The sequence below is a fragment of the Salmo trutta genome, chromosome 28 (genome assembly GCF_901001165.1).
Source record: "Salmo trutta chromosome 28, fSalTru1.1, whole genome shotgun sequence".
NCBI lineage: Eukaryota > Metazoa > Chordata > Actinopteri > Salmoniformes > Salmonidae > Salmo > Salmo trutta.
Genome location: NC_042984.1, coordinates 32912365 through 32933244, shown reverse-complemented (window position 1 = coordinate 32933244; position 20880 = coordinate 32912365). Strand labels below are relative to the sequence as shown.

General features: G+C 42.8%; 1 protein-coding gene across 4 annotated transcripts in view; it reads right to left on the bottom strand.

Annotated features, from left to right (window-relative positions):
• Positions 1 to 20880, bottom strand: part of LOC115166051 (kazrin) — a 213488-nt gene that overhangs the window by 151018 nt on the left and 41590 nt on the right. The window contains exon 1 of one of the 4 annotated variants that reach the window (XM_029719684.1): positions 5728 to 5946. The exons of the other annotated variants lie outside the window; for them this stretch is intronic. Within the exon in view, the coding sequence (XP_029575544.1) occupies positions 5728 to 5818 (91 nt within the window). The 5' untranslated portion in view covers positions 5819 to 5946. Of the gene's footprint in view, positions 1 to 5727; positions 5947 to 20880 lie in introns of those variants that run through there. 4 annotated transcript variants of the gene reach the window in all.

Here is a 20880-nt window from a genome sequence, read left to right as displayed (position 1 = left end):
AGTCAAAATATTATCTACCTCCTTAAGGGCGAAATTGCATGTCTCTGGGAAATAGTCTGGTCATACGGTTTCCATAGTTTCACACCAAGGGAGCGTGGTCAGCGGTACACTATCAGGCAGGGCTTGGCATTTGTCATTATAGTAGTTGTGTACATTAGCAACATTACTATACTGGGCAGGAGGCTGGGGTATGCACTATTGTTCAATTTATTTTAAATCACTTTACATTTACGATGTTGCCATAGGTATGCCCATTTCTCCCTGCATACCTGTTTCTGTCCTCTTTCGCATTGAGTCCCACTGCCACCGAGTGATGGTTGAATGGTATCCCAAATATCCAGCGCTGTCACCTCCGCTGGGTGATTCTCGCGTGTAAGGAACTTTCTCAGGATGTTTTGCATAAAAGATGCCGTTCTTGTAGAAAGCTCCATTCAGAATAACCGCCAATCTATTCCATTTCCCTGGATCCCCAGAGGAGATGAAGTTTGTTTTCTTCTGGAGCAGTTTAGTGATTAGGCCTTTTCTGAAGGCTCTTTCTTGAGCCTGGAATTGTCTCCATTCATGTTGCGACAGCCGATATTCATACTCTGAGAAATCTGGCCTGCTATCCCCGCCCGCCAGGTGAACTGGGGACGGGTCATGAATATTCCATTGCTGCTGGTAGACTCGGCCAGTGAGTAGGGCTTGTTTGAATGCCGATTTTAGCGTTGCGACAAGGCACATCTGTACCGAAAGTGTCCAAAACATCACCAGACCTTTACTGCATTAACGGTGGCAGTTACAACGGGTGTGCTTAAGTTATATTGGTAAATAACCATGTTTTGGCACAGAGCTGGGAAAGGAAAACTTAGTCAGTTGCACAACAGAATGCATTCAACCGAAATGTGTCTTCTGCATTCATCCCAACCATCTCTTCCATTCCAGCCATTACAATGAGCCTGTCCTCCTATAGCTCCTCTCACCAGCCTCCACTGATATCTAAGCATACCTCTTGAGCTGTCTGTATCCTCTTGACTGGTGGTTCTAAATATGCTTCTCTGCATCTCTGCTAAAATCTGGGTATATGATTGAAAGGAATGTATTCAGTATATTTAGTAATTGCTTGCTTTTCTAAAGTCTAGCAACTTTGCCAGCAGGCATGCCAGCTAAGATAGTTAGACAACCTACTCTAATTTGATTGATGTGTATAGTATTACAGAGATATAAGAACAACAAAAATTGTTTAATTCATTAATCAAGACTACATAGCTTGATCAAATTAATTTACAAAAATCCCTCCTGCGTGTCCTGCCCATCACCAGCAGCTAAAATGAAATGAAACGCTGTGTGTGTCACTCAACACGCTCTCTCCTCAATGTCAAGCATCTTGCCTAGCATATCTTTGCTCCATGTAGAGAAAATATGATGATTCTGCGTGGTCCGGTCAGTGTGCCTCCTCAACATTGGCAATAGGGAGATAAGTGTAAGGAACTGGTACAGATCTGGTAAAGATAATTATGAATTAAGTTTAGTAATTAGTTAAGACTTAATTTAACACACTCACTCACACACATGCCTGCATGCTTACAGGCTCTTTCATCATAGTGTGTTTTGATTGAGCTCTGTCACTCTTTAATGAACAGGTTTTGTATCAGGAAAGATACCTGGTGCTATTCATACCTATATCCAAGAATGCCTGAGAGAAAAGATTGTGAACCACTGCAATAACAATATAACTTTTTAATGAAAAAAAAAAAACATTGTTTGGCAATGAAAATTCCCAGCTAAATTGGAAGGGTCTCTACGGATGTAAAAAAAAAACTCTACCCCCATATTTACACAGGCAATCAATAGACATATTTTGTCTGACCCAAGACTCTAAGAGCATCTGATTAAACAGCATAAACCTGAAAACTAACTTAAGAGCATCTATTTGATGTGGATGTGTTTTTGAATGCAACAGAAATCCAATGTACTTCTACACAAGAATAGTCCAAGTGGTCAGCAGGGGAGGCTTTGGATTGGTTGGCCTGTACGCTTTGATTTGTGAGTCTGGGGCAGAATCTGAAATTACACAATATTCCTCATATAGAGCACTCGACAAGCCACTGGAAAGTACTGTAGTGCACTACATGGGAAATACATAATTTGAGTCCAGTGAAAAAGTGAATCCAGCTTTCCATGTGGGTGCTGTAAATGTATGTGACAACAAGTGTCCCATACTGGAAAAAAAGAAACCCACTCAAGTCTAATTTTATTTGCAACGTGCGCCGAATGCAACTGGTGTAGACTTTACTTTGAAATACTTACTTACGAGCCCTTTCACAACGATGCAGAGTAAAACAAATAAATATAGAATTACGCTATGTACAGGGAGTACCAGATCAACTTCTGGGGTATGAAGTATCTGAGGTAGATATGTACTGTACATATAGGCAGGGTATAGATAATAATAATAATAGTCAAAAAGGAACAGAGTAGCAGCAGCGTATAAGATGAGTGCGAAACTTCAAAATGTGTGTGTGTGTGTGTGTGTGTGGTGTGTGTGAGTGGGTGGGTGGGTGGGTGGGTGGGTAGAGTCTTGTGAGTGGGTATAGGGTCAGTGCAAAATAGAGTCAATGCAGATTGTCTGCATAACCATATGACTAACTATTTAGCAGTCTTATGGCTTGGGGATAGAAGCTGTTTTGGAGCCTGTTGTCCGAGACCCGAGGCTCCGGTACTGATTGCCGAACGGTAGCAGGGAGAACAGCCTATGGCTAGGGTGGCTGATGTCTTTGGCAATTTTTCAGCCCTTCCTCTGACAACGCCAGGGATGTGTTGGGCCATCCGCACCACCCTCTGTAGCGCTTTGCGGTCGAGGGCGGTGCAGTTGCTGTCACGTATGCTCTCTCTCCGGCGCTCCAGGTTGCCATGCTCCCACGCCTCAACCAGATCGACAGGTTCCCGCACCTTAGGTGACCGGTCCACTCCTGATCCCCGGGATTGTCATTTTGGTCAGCGTCCTGCAGCTGGGGCCGCGCGTCGGGAAGGGGTTATTGTCACGTGTGCTCCCTCTCCGGCCTCTAGGTCACCAGGCTGCTCGTTATGGCACAGACCTGTCACCATCTTTACGCGCATCAGCGCATAATGATGCTCACCTGTCATCCATCACCTCCTTGATTAGCTGCCCCTATATATGCCACTCCCTTTGGTTCCTTTCCCAGGCGTTATTGTTTCTGTTTCATTTCCCTGTCTGTGAGTTGTTCGTGTTTCTTGTTTTGTTCATGTTCGTTTATTTATTAAATTATTCACTCCCTGAACTTGCTTCCCGACTCCCAGTGCACACGTTACAGTTGCCATACCAAGCAGTGACGCAGCCAGTCAAGATGCTCTCAATGGTGCAGCTGGAGAACCTTTTTAAGATCTGAGGGCCCATGCCAAATCTGTTCAGCCTCTTGAGGGGGAAGAGGCGCTGTCATGCCATTTTCATGACTCTGTGTGTATGTGTGGACCATGTCCTTAGGGATGTGGACACCAAGGAACTTGAAGCTCTCGACCCACTCCACTACAGCCCCATCGATGTGGATGGGGCATGCTCGCCCGCCTGTTTCTTGTTGTCCACAATCAGCTCCTTGGTCTTAATGACATTGTGGGAGAGGTTGTTGTCCTGGCACCACACTGCCAGGTCGCTGACCTCCTCCCTGTAGGCTGTCTCATCATAGTCGGTGATCAGGGACCCCTGGGTTGAGGATGCTCTGATGAAGACATAACTGTTGAAACGTGCTAGCCTGCCCGGCCACAAATAAAAAGGGGAAAAGAGGTGACGTCTTTTTGGAGTGTCGTCATTTCCCAATGTTCTTGAATTTGTGATTTCATTTGAACCCCGTGTTGAGGGTCAGCGTGGCAGTGTTGTTGCCTACCCTCACCAACTGAGGACGGCTTGTCAGGAAGTTCAGGATCCAGTTGCAGAGGAAGGTGTTCAGTCCCAGGATCATGAGCTTGGTGTTGAGTTTGGAGGGTACTATGGTGTTGAATGCTGAGCTGTAGTCAATCAACATCATTCTCTCATAGGTATTTTTCTTGACCAGGTGGTAGAGAGCAGTGGGAAGTGCAATTAAGATTGCGTTATCTGTGGATCTGCGAATTGGAGTGGGTCCAGTGTGTCTGGGATGATGGTGTTGATATGTGCTATGACCGGCCTTTCAAAGCACTTCATGATTACAGATGTGAGTGCTACAGGACGATAATCATTTAGGCAGGTTACCTTGGAGTTCTTGGGAACAGGAACAATTTGGTGGTCAGCTTGAAACAGGTTGGGATTACAGACTTGGACTAGGAGAGCGACATGAAGTGACACCGAAGAGACCCGAGCATGTTCCCACTACCTCCAGAGCAGAAAACAACATATACTGTTCTACCCGCCCAGTCACAGTCCAGTACCTTAATGTTGTGCACTAAAAGCCTGTCTTTAGCAGCAGAAAACATACACATATTAGGCAAAAAGTACCATTCCAACTACAAGGACTGTTTTTGATGTCAACAAAGTCCAGATACTCACTGACTGGAAGGCGGTAGATAGAGGAAAGCTTTTAGGTGTATATTTGAAGTAAAAACTACCGCTGTAAACATGACGGCTCTTTGAAGTGCTAGTTGATATTCCTCTGGCCAACTTTTAACAGAGCCGTGTTCCACAACATTTCTGGCCCAGAAATGTCAACCTGACAAAATGAGACAGGAGGCTTGTGAAAATGTTTACGGTTGATCGTTCAAGAATCTTGCACAACACTCAAAAGATTTAAATGAAACAGCAAATTAGCATACTGAGTGTTCAAAACAGAGCCTTAAGCCAAAATCCCACAGATAATAAAACTAAAGTGGATTTAAAATTATATAATTCAACAAACAGCACAAACCTAAACTGTTACAAGCCTTGCTGCTAAATTCGACATCAGCTTTTTTTGAGAGAGAAAAAAGTACAAAATATAAATAAATCGTAAAAATGTGGCTTCAAGCAAGCACTGCCACAACAACCATTCAGATAACACATTCCCAACAATAATTACCTCTTCTGTCTGTTCATAACTGACTGTATCAAGATTAGACTTTCTGTCCTCTAATGTATGATATCATAATACCTCTGGATAGCATTACAACATGCGACGTGCTCTACTTTGCTTCAGGATCTACACATCTGTTCCCATCTACTGCACTGTACTGTACGCTTTCATGACATAAAAATGCTCTAAAAACGTTCTTGGAACACTATTTCAACAAGAAATAGTGCCTGCACAAGATTGTTGTTCTATTAAAGAAAACTTTAATAGAACACTATTTCAACATACAGGACGACACAAGACAATTAAGCAATAAGGCACGAGGGGGTGTGGTATATGGCCAATATACCACAGCTAAGGGCTGTTCTTATGCACGACGCATCGCGGAGTGCCTGGACACAGCCCTTAGCCTTGCTATATTGGGCTTATACCACAAACCCCCGAGGTGCCTTATTGCTATTATAAACTGGTTACCAACGTAATTGAGCAGTAAAAATAAATGTTTTGTCATACTCGGGGTATACGGTCTGAAATACCAAGGCTGTCAGCCAATCAGCCAGCATTCAGGGCTCGAAACACCCAGTTTATAATTAGCGATTAACCACACTTGCTGTCTGAGATAAAATTAACAGTAGGTAGTACAAACCACTCTCCCAGAACATGAATGGGAAACTGTTGGCTATTGGCTACAGTATAGTTTGTTAACCATTACCTCCATGTGTCCGTGCTGCTCCGGGCTCCGGTGTGATACATATCCAAAGTGGCAACCGATCCCCGGCACTGTGCCGGGACGAGAACTCCATCCTTCTTTTTCTCTTCCTCTTCCTCTCTCTCCCTCTCTCCTCTACTCTCTCCCTCCTGCGGATGTTGTTTGCTCAGCTGTTCCCCTCTCTGACCGCATTTATCCCGGGCGAGTTGTGCAGCTTAACACTGTTAATCTGTGTGTGTCTGTGTGTGTGCATCCTCAGCATCCTCTACTCTGAATGGCCCCCCACTATGCTTCTGTTCCTTTACCAGAAACACCCTGATCGGAGCAGCACACTCGCACGTACACACACACACACACACACACACACACACACACACACACACACACACACACACACACACTATGAGGTCAGAGTCAGGCATGTCGAACACACAGTGAGTGTCAGTAACTCTGATTGAGGGGTCATATAACTCTTATGTAGGTGTCATAACAGTCTAATGAACACTCATAGGAACAATGTAAAACTGTGAGTAGACATACTGCATAACCTCACCAGAGAGCAACCAGCAGGGCTCCAATAATAAAGCAGTAACTGAAGGTGGGGGGTCATTTGGGGATGGGGGGAGTTAGGGAAGCATCAGGAGGTGGAGGAGGGACCCTCACCTCCATTTTCCATTGGGCTGGCAGCTGGTTTATGGTGGTGGCTGTCCCAGGGGAGTGAGAGAGTGGGGAGGAAACCTCCCTCTAGTCCCATCCATCAGGTCAAGCAGGGGTCACTCAGGGCCAAGGTCTCTAATGCAGATAACTCACTAGGCCTAGCTACAAAATGGATTTTTGACCTGCCGGGTATCACATGGACATCTATAGACAATTTATCTACCTATTGATATGAGAACAGAGCAAATGAAGCACAGGCAAACAGCGAAAGTCCAAATCAAATTATCCCACTGGAGCACGACACTGATCTATCAGTTCCATCTCTCCAATGTTCCCCCACTCCCACCAGCTACCAGCCCCGGAGCCAATCCCCAAGGCAGGGTCAATGAGCTCCAGGTCCAGCACTACCATCCCCTAGACACCCAGCAAAGTAAAACAAATGACTCATCTCACCCCCTTTAAAGAAAACACTTTGAAGGCACTACTAACATTTATACCACGGAGGGAAGAAAATGGACGGCAGGTATCTTTGAGCCTAAGTGTTTGCTTTGTTTTTCTTGGCGGTGAATGTTTTAAAGTTATCCATCATGGCTGCCAATGAGAGGTATGATAGGACAGGCTCTCGTGCCGATGCATTGCTTGGGAGGCAGTGGAGGGTGATGTGTGTGTGTGTGTGTGTGTGTGTGTGTGTGTGTGTGTGTGTGTGTGTGTGTGTGTGGCCCACAAGGTAGTGTAGAGCAAAATTCTGTGTTACTAGGAAACAGCCTTACAGGCTCACTTGAACGTTGGATCGATTTGTTTCAAGGCTAAAAAGTCAGAAGGTCAGAAGCTCAAGCTAGCCAAAGACTGCTGAAACTAACTAAATAAGTCACACTGTACACTTCGTGACCTGTGAGAAGAATCTAGGTAATTGGAGAACTGTGTGCATTTGTATTTTTGGTGAACTGCTCCTTTAAATGTACACCCCAACCACTTGGCCAATCAGAACAGGTTTTAACCTGATGATAGAAAAAGTTCAAAGAGTCAGCCAGGTTAGTGGTGTGACAAGAATTTAACACTCAATCTTTTCTGGAAGACCACTACTGCCTTAAATTATGACGTATTACGATGCAATGGCCTCTCCCTACTTTTAATTGAGACTGATAGAGGGAATAGTATCACCCTCCGTTCACCAAGTTAACTTTCCGCATTAGGAGTTGAAGGAGTTTCCGGCAGATTCTATCAGCGTGGCAATTAGGATTAAAGAAAATGCTTTCAAAAGAGGAACACTCTCGGAAGCCCTATAAAGAAGGGAAATGTCAGTCAATCAAAAGTGTTCTTGATGTTTTGTGCATGTTACCAATTTAAATGTCCACTGAAAAAATACACTCCTTCATGCACACATGAACAAACACATACACATTTTCAGAGTCGTGTCAAGCATAGTGAGAAAATATTGACAAATCAAACTTGACTTATTCCACATTTTGTTGTGTTACAGTCTGAATTCAAAATTGATTACATACAGTTGAAGTTGGAAGTTTGCAAACACTTGGTTGGAGTCATTAAAACTAGTTTTTCAACCACTCCACAAATTTCTTGTTAACAAACTATAGTTTTGACACAAGTAATTTTTTCAACAATTGTTTACAGACAGATTATTCCACTTAAAGTTCACTGTATCACAATTCCAGTGGGTCAGGAGTTTACATACACTAAGTTGACTGTGCCATTAAATCGCTTGGAAAATTCCAGAAAATGATGTCATGGCTATAGAAGCTCCTGATAGGCTAATTGACATAATTTGAGTCAATTGGAGGTGTACCTGTGGATGCATTTCAAGGCCTACCTTCAAACTCAGTGCCTCTTTGCTTGACATCATGGGAAAATCAAAAGAAATCAGCCAAGGCCTCAGAAAAAAATGGAGACCTCCACAAGTCTGGTTCGTCTTTGGGAGCAATTTCCAAACACCTGAAGGTACCACGTTCATCTGTACAAACAATAGTACGCAAGTATAAACACCATGGGACCACGCAGCCGTCATACTGCTCAGGAAGGAGACGTGTTCTGTCTCCTAGAGATGAACGTACTTTGGTGCGAAAGTGCAAATCAATCCCAGAGCAACAACAAAGGACCTTGTGAAGATGCTGGAGGAAACAGGTACAAAAGTATCTATATCTGTCACGTCCTGACCATAGAGTGCTCTTATTTTCTATGGTAGAGTAGGTCAGGGCGTGACTGGGGGGTTTTGTCTAGTTAAATTTTTCTATGTTGTGTTCTAGTTTATTTTTTCTATGTTGGGGTTTTCCTATGATTCCCAATTAGAGGCAGCTGGTCATCATTGTCTCTAATTGGGGATCATATTTAAGTAGTTGTTTTTCCCACTTGTGTTTGTGGGAGATTATTTTTGAGTTAGTGCATGTTCCACCTCTGTCTTCGCGGTTTGTGTTTTGTTTAAAGTTTATTTGTTTGTCTTGCAAAGTTTCACATTCAAATAAAAGATGTGGAACAATACCCACGCTGCGCTTTGGTCTCCTTCCTACGACGAACGTGACAATATCCACAGCAAAATGAGTCCTGTATCGACATAACCTGAAAGGCTGCTCAGCAAAGAAGAAGCCAATGCCCCAAAACCGCCATAAAAAAGCCAGACTATGGTTTGCAACTGCACATGAGGACAAAGATCGTATTTGGAGAAATGTCCTCTGGTCTGATGAAACAAAAATAGAACTGTTTGGCCATAATGACCATCGTTATGTTTGGAGGAAAAAGGGGGAGGCTTGCAAGCCAAAGAACACCATCCCTACCGTGAAGCATGGGGCTGGCAGCATCATGTTGTGGGGGTGCTTTGCTGCAGGAGGGATTGGTGCACTTCACAAAATAGATGGCATCATGAGGAAGGAAAATTATGTGGATATATTGAAGCAACATCTCAAGACATCTGTCAGGAAGTTAAAGCTTGGTTGCAAATGGGTCTTCCAAATGGACAATGACCCCAAGCATACTTCCAAAGTTGTGGCAAAATGGCTTATGGACAACAAAGTCAAGGTATTGGAGTGGCCATCACAAAGCCCTGACCTCAATCCAATAGAAAATGTGTGGGCAGAACTGAAAAAGCATGTGCGAGCAAGGAGGCCTACAAACCTGACTCAGTTACACCAGCTCTGTCAGGAGGAATAGGTCAAAATTCACCCAACTTATTGTGGGAAGCTTGTGAAAAGCTACCCGAAACGTTTGACCCAATTTAATCAATTTAAAGGCAATGCTACCAAATACTAATTGAGTGTATGTAAACTTCTGACCCACTGGGAATGTGATGAAAGAAATAAAAGATGAAATAAATCATTCTCTCTACTATTATTCTGACATTTCACATTCTTAAAATAAAGTGGTGATCCTAACTGACCTAAGACAGGGAATTTTTACTCGGATGAAATGTCAGGAATTGTGAAAAACTGAGTTTAAATGTATTTGGCTAAGGTGTATGTAAACTTCCGACTTCAACTGTAGATGTTTTTGTTACCCATCTACAATACTCCATAATGACAAAGATAAAACATGTTTTAGGAATTTTTTGAAAATGTATTGAATATGAAATACAGAAATATCTAATTTACACAAGTATTCACACCCTTGAGTCAATACTTTGTAGAAGCACCTGTGGCAGTTATTACAACTGTGAGTCTTTCTGGGTAAGTCTCTAAGAGCTTTACACACCTGTAATGTGCAACATTTGCCCATAATTTTTTTCTAAATTCTTCAAGCTCTGTCAAATTGGTTGTTGATCATTGCTAGACAACCATTTTCAGGTCTTGCCATAGATTTTCAAGTAGATTTAAGTCAAGACTGTAGCTCGGCCACTCAGGAACATTCACAAACATTCATTGTCTTCTTGGTAAGAAACTCCAGTGTAGATTTGGCCTTGTGTTTAGGTTATTGTCCTGCTGAAAGGTGAATTGACCTCCTGTAAGGGCTGTCTTCAGGAATGGACCAAGGTGCAGCGGAGTTAGTGTTCATCATCATTTAATAAAGAGCGAACACTATACAATTTACAAAAACAAGAAACAACCGACAGCCAACAGTACTGACAGCGTAACACACTGAACAGAAACAATTACCCACAACCCCAAGGAAAAAAACACACTACTATATAGGACTCCCAATCAAAGGCAACTCAACACACCTGCCTTCAATTGGGAGTCCAACCCCAATTAACTAACACATAACACAAAAACTCTGCCACGTCCTGACCAAAACTAATACAATTACGCCCTCTGCTGGTCAGGACGTGACACCTCCCAGTGTCTGGTGCAAAGCAGACTGAACCATTTTTTCCTCTAGGACTTGCCTGTGCTTAGCTCCGTTAAACTTTTTATCCTGAAAAACTCCCCAGTCCTTAATGATTACAAGCGTACCCATAACATGATGCAGCCACCACAACGCTTGAAAATATGGAGAGAGGTACTCAGTCATGTGTAGTATTGGATTTGCCCCAAACATAACACTTTGTATTCAGGACAAAAAGTGAATTGCTTTGCCACATTGTTTGCAATATTACTTTAGTGCTTTTTTGCAAACATTGGAATATTTTTATTCCGTAAAGGTTTCCTTCTTTTTATTTTGTCAATTAGGTTAGTATTGTGGAGTAACTACAATGTTGTTGATCCTTCCTCAGTTTTCTCATGTTACAGCCATTAAACTCTGTAACCGTTTTAAAGTCACAATTGGCCTCATGGCAAAATCCCTGAGCGGTTTCCTTCCTCTCCGGCACCCGAGTAAGAATGGACGCCTGTATGGTTGTAGTGACTGGGTGTAATTAATAACTTCACCATGCTCTAAGGGATATTCAATGTCACTTTTTTTTTACCCATCTAACAATAGATGCCCTTCATTGCAAAGCATTGGAAAACCTCCCTGGTCTTTGTGGTTGAAATTCACTGCTCGACTAAGGGACCTTACAGATAATTGTATGTGTGGGGTACAGAGATGAGGTACTAATTCAAAAATCATGTTTAACAACATTATTGCACACAGTTTTTATTTTACCCTTATTTAACTAGGCAAGTCAGTTAAGAACAACTTCTTAATTTCAATGACAGCCTAGGAACAGTGGGCAGAACGACAGATTTTTGCCTTGTCAGCTCGGGGATTCAATCTTGCAACCTTTCAGTTACAAGTCCAATGCTCTAACCACCTGCCACCCTATAGTGAGTACATTCAACTTATTATGTGACTTGATAAGCACATTTTTACTCCTAAACTTATTTATGCTTGTCATAACAAAGGTGTTGAATAATTATTGACTCAAGTCAAGACATTTCAGCTTTACATTTTTTATTAATTTAATTTAAAAAATGAAAAAACATAATTACACTCTGACATTATGGGTTAACACAACTAAATGTGGAAAAAGGCAAGGAGTGTGAATACTATCTGAAGGCACTGTATGTCTCCGTCTCTCTTGGCGCCATCTCCTCACTCTCTCTCCGCTCCCTCTCTCTCTCTCTCTCTCTCTCTCTCTCTCTCTCTACGAATCTCTTTTCTTTGTATCTGTTTCCGGCTCCCCCTTCCTCTCCTCTCCTCCCCTGCCCTTGCTGCAGTGCAGATGTCAGTAAACCCTGGAAATCCTCCTCATCACCCAGAGCAAATACCATCTGTGGCGGGTTAGACCTCAATCCCCCAAACCTCCATCAACAGTTAGATACTGTATGTTGTTATCTAGGACAGCCTAAGACATTCTCGTTGAGGGAAAATACAACATACAATTTAGTTCTGTGGGATGTTACTGGACCACTGTGCTGTGTTGTCATTGAAATGAAATGGGTTCATGTAGGGTTAATTATTCTGGGCAGGTTAATGAGCAAAGAGCCTAAGGGTAAATCTCAGGTTTAGAGGGAGTATCGACCGGACAAGAGTGGTCCAGGTGGAAGCATTAGCACCTCTCTTATCACTAACCACAAGGGCCACCACAGGCATGCTTTGGATGAAAACAGACATCAAACTTCCACAACCAAACTTGCAGAACCCAAAACATAGCAACAATGCTTTAGCCATCGATGCAGTGATGAAAATGATTTGGGAAAGATCTATCTCAATCTTTTCATTCAAAGACTCAATCATGGACACTCTTACTGACAGTTCTGGCTGCTTTGCGTGATGTATTGTTGTCTCTACCTTCTTGCCCTTTGTGCTGTTGTCTGTGCCAAATAATGTTTGTACCATGTTTTGTGCTGCTACCATGTTGTTGTCATTTTGTGTTGCTACCATGCTGTGTTGTCATGTGTTGCTGCCTTGCTATGTTGTTGTCTTGGGTCTCTCTTTATGTAGTGTTGTGTTGTCTCTCTTGTCGTGATGTGTGTTTTGTCCTATGTTTATATTTGATGTATTTTTTTATTTATTATCCCCATCCCCGCAGGAGGCCTTTTGCCTTTTGGTAGGCCGTCATTGTAAATAATAATTTGTTCTTAACTGACTTGCCTAGTTAAATAAAGGTTAAATAAAAAAAATAGAAAGGCGAATGACATACAAAGATGACCTCTGATGACCTCAAAGTTATTACATGCAGTGACATGCCTATGACTAGATCGAAAACTAATTTAGGGAACCAGTAGCTACAGTATGTTAGCACAGTGATAATATAATTTGAGTAGGACCATAAACACTACTGTAGTACCATTAGGAGAAAGGATTCTGTGAATTTTTTATCTGTCCGACATCGAGCCCAAAGGCAGAAAGTAAGTGGACATAGCAGCTTTGTTCCCCCTATCTAGCATTAAAATATTAATAATTCAAGTGAACAATAAAGGGAAGCAGCCTTTGGAAGAAACTGGGGAGCAGTTTGAGAAGCGCACACAAAGAACAAGCAGCTGCAGGAGGACAAAGAGGGCATTTAATTTCACAGCAGACATAGAAAAACCTCTTTAGTGAAGTTAAGTGAACATGTACACAAAAAGTTAGAGCACCAAAAATGGTGGGCGTCTAAAGGCTTGCTTTGGCAACAGAGGAGCTACAGTGTTGTTACTGGAGTTCATTTCAAGATGATAAAAAAGTTAATGTATCGGGGGAAAGGGTGAGAGGAAGAGAGAGAAAGGTAAAGAGAGTTGAAAAAGGGAGGTGGTATGTCAAACTTTGCTAAAATAAAGGGCGAGAACAGAGAAAAACATAAGGCATTACGAGACATTCTCAGCACTTAGTGCGTCTTTCATACACTGACCAAAATCCCCCTAATTTACAATGCCTACATTTTTATACCAGCTTTTTCGTATATTGGGGTAGGTGGTAAAAAACATGGAAAAATAAAAGCCACCTGAAGACCTAGTCATGATTCCTGCATTTCTACAGACACTGTAACAAAAATACAGGTATGGGGTCAGGTATGTGTGAATGGTTCTCTGCTTTTCTGCAGGTTAAATTCATTAATACTTCCATTGTTTTACACCTCTCTAATTTGAACTACAAACAGCCCCCATGGTTTAAAAACATCACCCCACTCCTCACCCCTCCCCATTTGCCAGTTACCCACTGATATGTAAACTGAACAAAAATATAAATGCAACATGCAACAATTTCAACGATTTTACTGGGTTACAGTTCATATAAGGAAATTTGTCAATTGAAATACATTCATTAGGCCCTAATCTATGGATTTCATGACTGGGCAGGGGCACAGCCAAGGGTGGGCCTGGGAAGGCATAGGCCCACCCACTTGTGAGCCAGGCCCAGTCAATCAGAATGAGTTTTTCCCCACAAAAGGGCTTTATTACAGACAGAAATACTCCACAGTTTCATCAGCTGTCCAGATGACTGGTCTCAGATGATCCCACAGGTGAAGAAGCTGGATGTGGAGGTCCTGGGCTGGCATGGTTACACATGGTCTGTGGTTGTGAGGCCGGTTGGACATACTGCCAAATTCTTTAATTAAGGATCAGCGTCCCGTCAAGATCGCAGATTTTAGAGTAACAACAAATGTCAGTACATAGAAGTGTCTTATATCAGCTGAAAGCTTAAATTCTTGTTAATATAACTGCACTGTCCAATTTACAGTAGATATTACTGCGGAAAAATGCCATGTTATTGTTTGAGGAGAGCTCCTAACAACAAAACCCTTTTTTTCAACGCGATAGGTTTGATAAATTCACCTCTGAAGGTGAAATGTGTACTTACATTCTGAAATCTTGCTCTTATTTATCATCCAAAGGGTCCCAGAGATAACATGAAGTGTCGTTTTGTTAGATAAAATCCTTTTTCATATCCTAAAAAGCTCCATATAGCACGCCCGATCGATTTTGTATTTCCACTCGTTCAATTTCCAAACAAAGGAATCTGTGAAAATCTCACCCTAAACGTTGTTTGAATGAGTCAAATCACATTCCCATCTATTCCTCAGATTTCCTAGAAGGAAACAAGACTTCACTATTTCATTAGGGGTGTAGTATATCCTATAGGACATCATTAAAAAAAATTAAATGTAAATATTTGGTCAGAGAGCGAAGCCTTCATGGCACGCCGATGGCGCGGGTGGCCAACTCTTGAACGACTGTATCTTTGTCAAATAAGCACCAATTGGGGTCAAACAAAGCTAGCTAGATAGCCAATGAGCTGGGCTTTACGGGAGAATGTATATGTTGTAAAATGTAGCTTCTAATCTTGTATGACAGCATGCCTTTTCATTTTGGACAAAAATTATAAGGATATTCAGAGTTATGAAGTTATGAAAACTGGTTGTTTTGCAAATGTTGAACTTATAATATGGCTACTAATACTTGGAAAGCTAAATCAGTATACAGATTTGACGATATCCTTACAGAAAAACGGAATATGAATGCAATTGTCTCTCACAATTTGCCCAAATGTACATGGGGACTTCACACTAAAAGTCTTGAAGATCAGTCATTCTCCAAGTTATGCATCTGAAACTTTGCACATACACTGCTGCCATCTTGTGGACACTATAGGAATTAAAACTAAATTGATGGCTTTAACAGAGACCTTTCTCTTGCATTTCAAAGATGGTGTTAAAAAAAACCTGGTTGGTTTTTTCTTTGTATTTTCTTCTACCAGATCTATTGTGTTATACTCTCCTACATTCACATTTCCACAAACTTTAAAGTGTTTCCTTTCAAATGGTACCAAGAATATGCATATCCTTGCTTCAGGGCCTGAGCTACAGGCAGTTAGATTTGGGTATGTCATTTAGGCAAAAATTGAAAAAAGGGGGGCTATTATGTTAAAATGGCACCGGAAGAAATGGCAGCAGTTTTACGAGTGCCCAACCAATTGTGCTATTGTGTGTTGTTTTTTTTGCGATATTTGTAACTTATTATGTACATAATGTTTCTGCAACCGTATCTTACGGCAAAAAAGAGCTTCTGGATATCAGGACAGCAATCACTCACCTCGGATTGGACAAAGATTTTTTCTTCAACAAGCAAGATACACAGGGCATTCTCCAAACACCCGACAGGGCCAACATCCCCGTTATTTGTAAGAGGAAGCGACACTGGTACAGAGGAAAAAGAGCCGGATGCCTGGTCAGGACCCGGAAAAGACGAGTGGGAAAGCTGCCATTACCGTCAATACTAGTCGCCAACGTGCAATCATTGGACAATAAACTAGACGAGGTACAATCACGAATACCCTACCAACGGGACATCAAAAACTGTAACATCCTATGTTTCACGGAATCGTGGCTGAATGACGACATGGATATTCAGCTAGCGGGATATACGCTGCACCGGCAAGATAGAACAGCAAACTCCAGTAAGATGAGGGGGGGGGCGATCTGTGCATATTTGTAAACAACAGCTGGTGCACAAAATCTAAGGAAGTCTCTAGATTTTGCTCTCCTGAAGTAGAGTATATTGTGATAAATTGCAGGCCACACTTCTTGCCTAGAGAGTTTTCAACTATACTCTTCGTGGCTGTTTATTTACCACCACAGATAGTGCTGGCACTAAGACCGCACTCAGTCAGCTGTATAAGGAAATAAGCAAACAGGAAACCACTCACCCGGAGGTGGCGCTCCTAGTGGCCGGAGACTTTAATCCAGGGAAATTTAAATCAGTTCTACCAAATTTCCATCAACATGTTAAATGTGCAACCAGAGGGAAAACAATTCTAGATCACCTGTGCTCCACACACAGAGACACATACAAAGCTCTCCCTCGCCCTCCATTTGGTAAATCCGACCACATCTCTATCCTCCTGATTCCTGCTTACAAGCAAAAATTAAAGCAGGAAGCACCAGTGACTCGGTCTATAAAAGTGGTCAGATGAAGCAGATGCTAAACTACAGGACTGTTTTGCTATCACAGACTGGAACATGTTCCGGGATTCTTCCGATGGCATTGAGGAGTACACCACATCAGTCACTGGCTTTATCAATAAGTGCATCGAGGACGTCGTCCCCACAGTGACTGTACGTACATACCCCAACCAGAAGCCATGGATTACAGGCAACATTCGCCTAGAGCTAAAGGGTAGAGCTCCCGCTTTCAGGGTGCGGGACTCTAGCCCGGAAGCTTACAATAAATCCTGCTATGCCCTGCGACTAACCATAAAACAGGCAAATCGTCAATACAGGGCTAAGATTGAATCATATTACATCGGCTCCGACACTCGTCTTATGTGGCAGGGCTTGCAAACTATTACAGACTACAAAGGGAAGCACAGCCACGAGCTGCCCAGTGACACGAGCCTACCAGACAAGCTAAATCACTTCTATGCTCGCTTCGAGGCAAGCAACACTGAGGCATGTAATAGAGCATCAGCTGTTCTGGACAACTGTGTGATCACGCTCTCCATAGCTGGCATAAGTAAGACCTTTAAACAGGTCAACATAGACAAGGCTGCGGGGCCAGACGGATTACTAGGACGTGTGCTCCGGGCATGTGCTGACCAACTGGCAGGTGAGTTCACTGACATTTTCAACATGTCCCTGATTGAGTCTGTAATACCAACATGTTTCAAGCAGACCACCATAGTCCCTGTGCCCAAGAACACAAAGGCAACCTGCCTAAATGACTACAGACCCGTAGCACTCACGTCCGTAGCCATGAAGTGCTTTGAAAGGCTGGTAAAGGCTCACATCAACACCATTATTCCAGAAACCCCAGACCCACTCCAATTTGCATACCGCCCAAACAGATCCACAGATGATGCAATCTCTATTGCACTCCACATTGCCCTTTCCCACCTGGACAAAAGGAACACTTATGTGAGAATGCTATTCATTGACTACAGCTCAGCGTTCAACACCATAGTACCCTCAAAGCTCATCAATAAGCTAAGGATCCTGGGACTAAACACCTCCCTCTCCAACTGGATCCTGGACTTCCTAACGGGCCGCCCCCAGGTGGTGAGGGTAGGTAGCAACACATCTGCCACGCTGATCTTCAACACGGAGCTCCCCAGGGGTGCGTGCTCAGTCCCCTCCTGTACTCCCTGTTCACCCACGACTGCATGGTCAGGCACGACTCCAACACCATCATTAAGTTTGCAGACGACACAACTGATCACCGACAACGACGAGACAGCCTATAGGGAGGAGGTCAGAGAACTGGCCGGGTGGTGCCAGAATAACAACCTATCCCTCAACGTAACCAAGACTAAGGAGAGGATTGTGGACTACAGGATAAGGAGGACCGAGCACGCCCCCATTCTCATTGACGGGGCTGAAGTGAAGCAGGTTAAGAGCTTCAAGTTCCTTGGTGTCCACATCAACAACAAGATAGAATGGTCCAAACACACCAAGACAGTCGTGAAGAGGGCACGACAAAGCCTATTCCCCCTCAGGAAACTAAAAAGATTTGGCATGGGTCCTGAGATCCTCAAAAGGTTCTACAGCTGCAACATCAAGAGCATCATGACTGGTTGCATCACTGCCTGGTACGGCACTTGCTCGGCCTCTGACTGCAAGGCACTACAGAGGGTAGTGCGTACAGCCCAGTACATCACTGGGGCTAAGCTGCCTGCCATCCAGGACCTCTACACCTGGCGGTGTCAGAGGAAGGCCCTAAAAATTGTCAAAGACCCCAGCCACCCCAGTCATAGACTGTTCTCTCTGCTACCGCGTGGCAAGCGCTACCGGAGTGCCAAGTCTAGGACAAAAAGGTTTCTCAACAGCTTCTACCCCCAAGCCATAAGACTCCTGAACAGGTAATCAAATGGCTAACCGGAATATTTGCATTGTGTGCCCCCCCAAACCCCCAAACCCCTCTTTTTATGCTGCTGCTACTCTCTGTTTATCATATATGCATAGTCACTTTAACTATACATTCATGTACCTACTACCTCAATTGGGCCGACCAACCAGTGCTCCCGCACATTGACTAACCGGGCTATCTGCATTGTGTACCACCCACCACCCGCCAACCCCTCTTTTACACTACTGCTACTCTCTGTTCATCATATATGCATAGTCACTTTAACCATATCTACATGTACATACTACCTCAATCAGCCTGACTACCGGTGTCTGTATGTAGCCTCGCTACTTTTATAGCCTCGCTACTGTATATAGCCTGTCTTTTTACTGTTGTTTTATTTATTTATTTACCTATCTATTGTTCACTGAATACCTTTTTTGCACTATTGGTTAGAGCCTGTAAGTAAGCATTTCACTGTAAGGTCTGTTGTATTTGGCAAATAAACGTGACAAACTTTGATTTGATATCCCTAAGAAAAAACTCTTAAAACAACGTTGGAGGCGGCTTATGGTAGAGAAATGAACATTCAAATATCTGGCAACAGCTCTGGTGGACATTCCTGCAGTGAGCATGCCAATTGCACGCTCCCTCTAAATTGAGATATCTGTAGCATTGTGTTGTGTGACAAAACTGCACATTTAAGTGGCCTTTTATTTTCCCCAGCACAAGGTGCACCTGTGTAATGATCATGCTGTTCTTGATATGATTCTTGATATGCCACACCTTTCAGGTGAATGGATTGTCTTGGCAAAGGAGAAATGCTCACTGACACGGAAGTAAACACATTTGTGCACAAAATCTGAGAGAAATAAGCTTTTTGTGCATATGGATCATTTCTGGGATCTTTTATTTCAGTTCATGAAACATGGGATCAACACCTTACATTTTGCATTTATATTTTTGTTCAGTATATAAAAGGATTATACCTGCAAATAACTGCTAAATAATGGTCTGTTTGATAGGTGGTCATATAAACATTGCCATATATTTTTTACAGGTAACATACCACATCTTCTGTCTGAAATGGGTATAGAGTCAGCCAACAGACATGTTAACCTTGACTGTGTTTACTCTGGATACGGCCTTCAAAGAAGACTAGGAAGGGGGAGAGCCAACAGATTTACTCCGTCGCTATGGCGACGGGGCACTTTTGGCAAGAAACTTTCTAGGCTCATTACCGGATGAGTAAAAGGTTCTACCTCACTGCCTCGCTCTCTGTTTGCTCCCCCCATCCATACAGCACACAGGACAAAATGCCATAGAGAGAGGAGGCAGACAGAGGGAGGAAGGGGAGAGATAGGGAGAGAGAGAATAACTGGAGGCAATGTTTCTTAATGTCATCCACCGAGAGTGTTTCAGAAGGGCAATCAGCCAACCACCACACTTATGGCTCATTTTAAAAGGAGAAGATAGAAGGGAGAGTAGGGAGGAAAAGTTGACTTGTGTATTCCTTGCTGAAGTATCAGATCCAAAGTTTGCAGTAGGTCGCTACACTGACATGTTGACTCGCGGCTATGGCTATCAGATTGACAACTAAGGTAAGAGAGTTAAAGTGATACAACAGAGGTTTGTATTCTTTTAAGCCAGTAGTTTTCAAAGTAGCGCTCTAGAGCCAAAAAGCGTCCCTAAAAATTGTGCACATATGTGTATTACGTCGTTGTTCTCGAGCCCTGCATGGTGTTCAAAAATAGAGTAAAAATACTGTGCTGTGCATGGCGTGTGTATGTGCTTGGACCACCCCGCAAACCTGATTGGACAATAATGGGCCGACCTGATTGCGCCCCACACTTTAACCATGCAACCTCATTGAACATGATTCTACCTGCCAATAAACATTGAGGGTGTTTGATTAATCTTGAACATGTAGGCATGTTTTGCATCGGTGAAAGTTAATTGCATTTATTTTGGAATCTGAGTTTCACATGCAAAAGTGATTGCTCTTCAGCTTTATCTGCCTTCCCAATGAAAATGAGTTCGAAAATTCGAACATTGATTTTATGGAAAATACATTTATGTTTCTGGATGATGCACCATGCTGCCTTGTTGACCAAATGACCAAGCGCCACAAATTACTGTTCCATTTGAGAGGTGGGGCATGGGGTGGGGTGTTCTGATTGTACTTTTTGGCAGGAGGGGGGATTCTTAATCCTTCAAAGAATGTTTTAGGGCGACTCACATATTTATTAGGCTAGGTGTTACAACTGTCAAATAATTTCTGACCACGAACAAGAAAAATCCTCCTCAAAATAATTTAATAATTGGAATACCTGTTGTGAGTTAATCAACAAAAAAAGGGCAAAAGACAATATGTAAT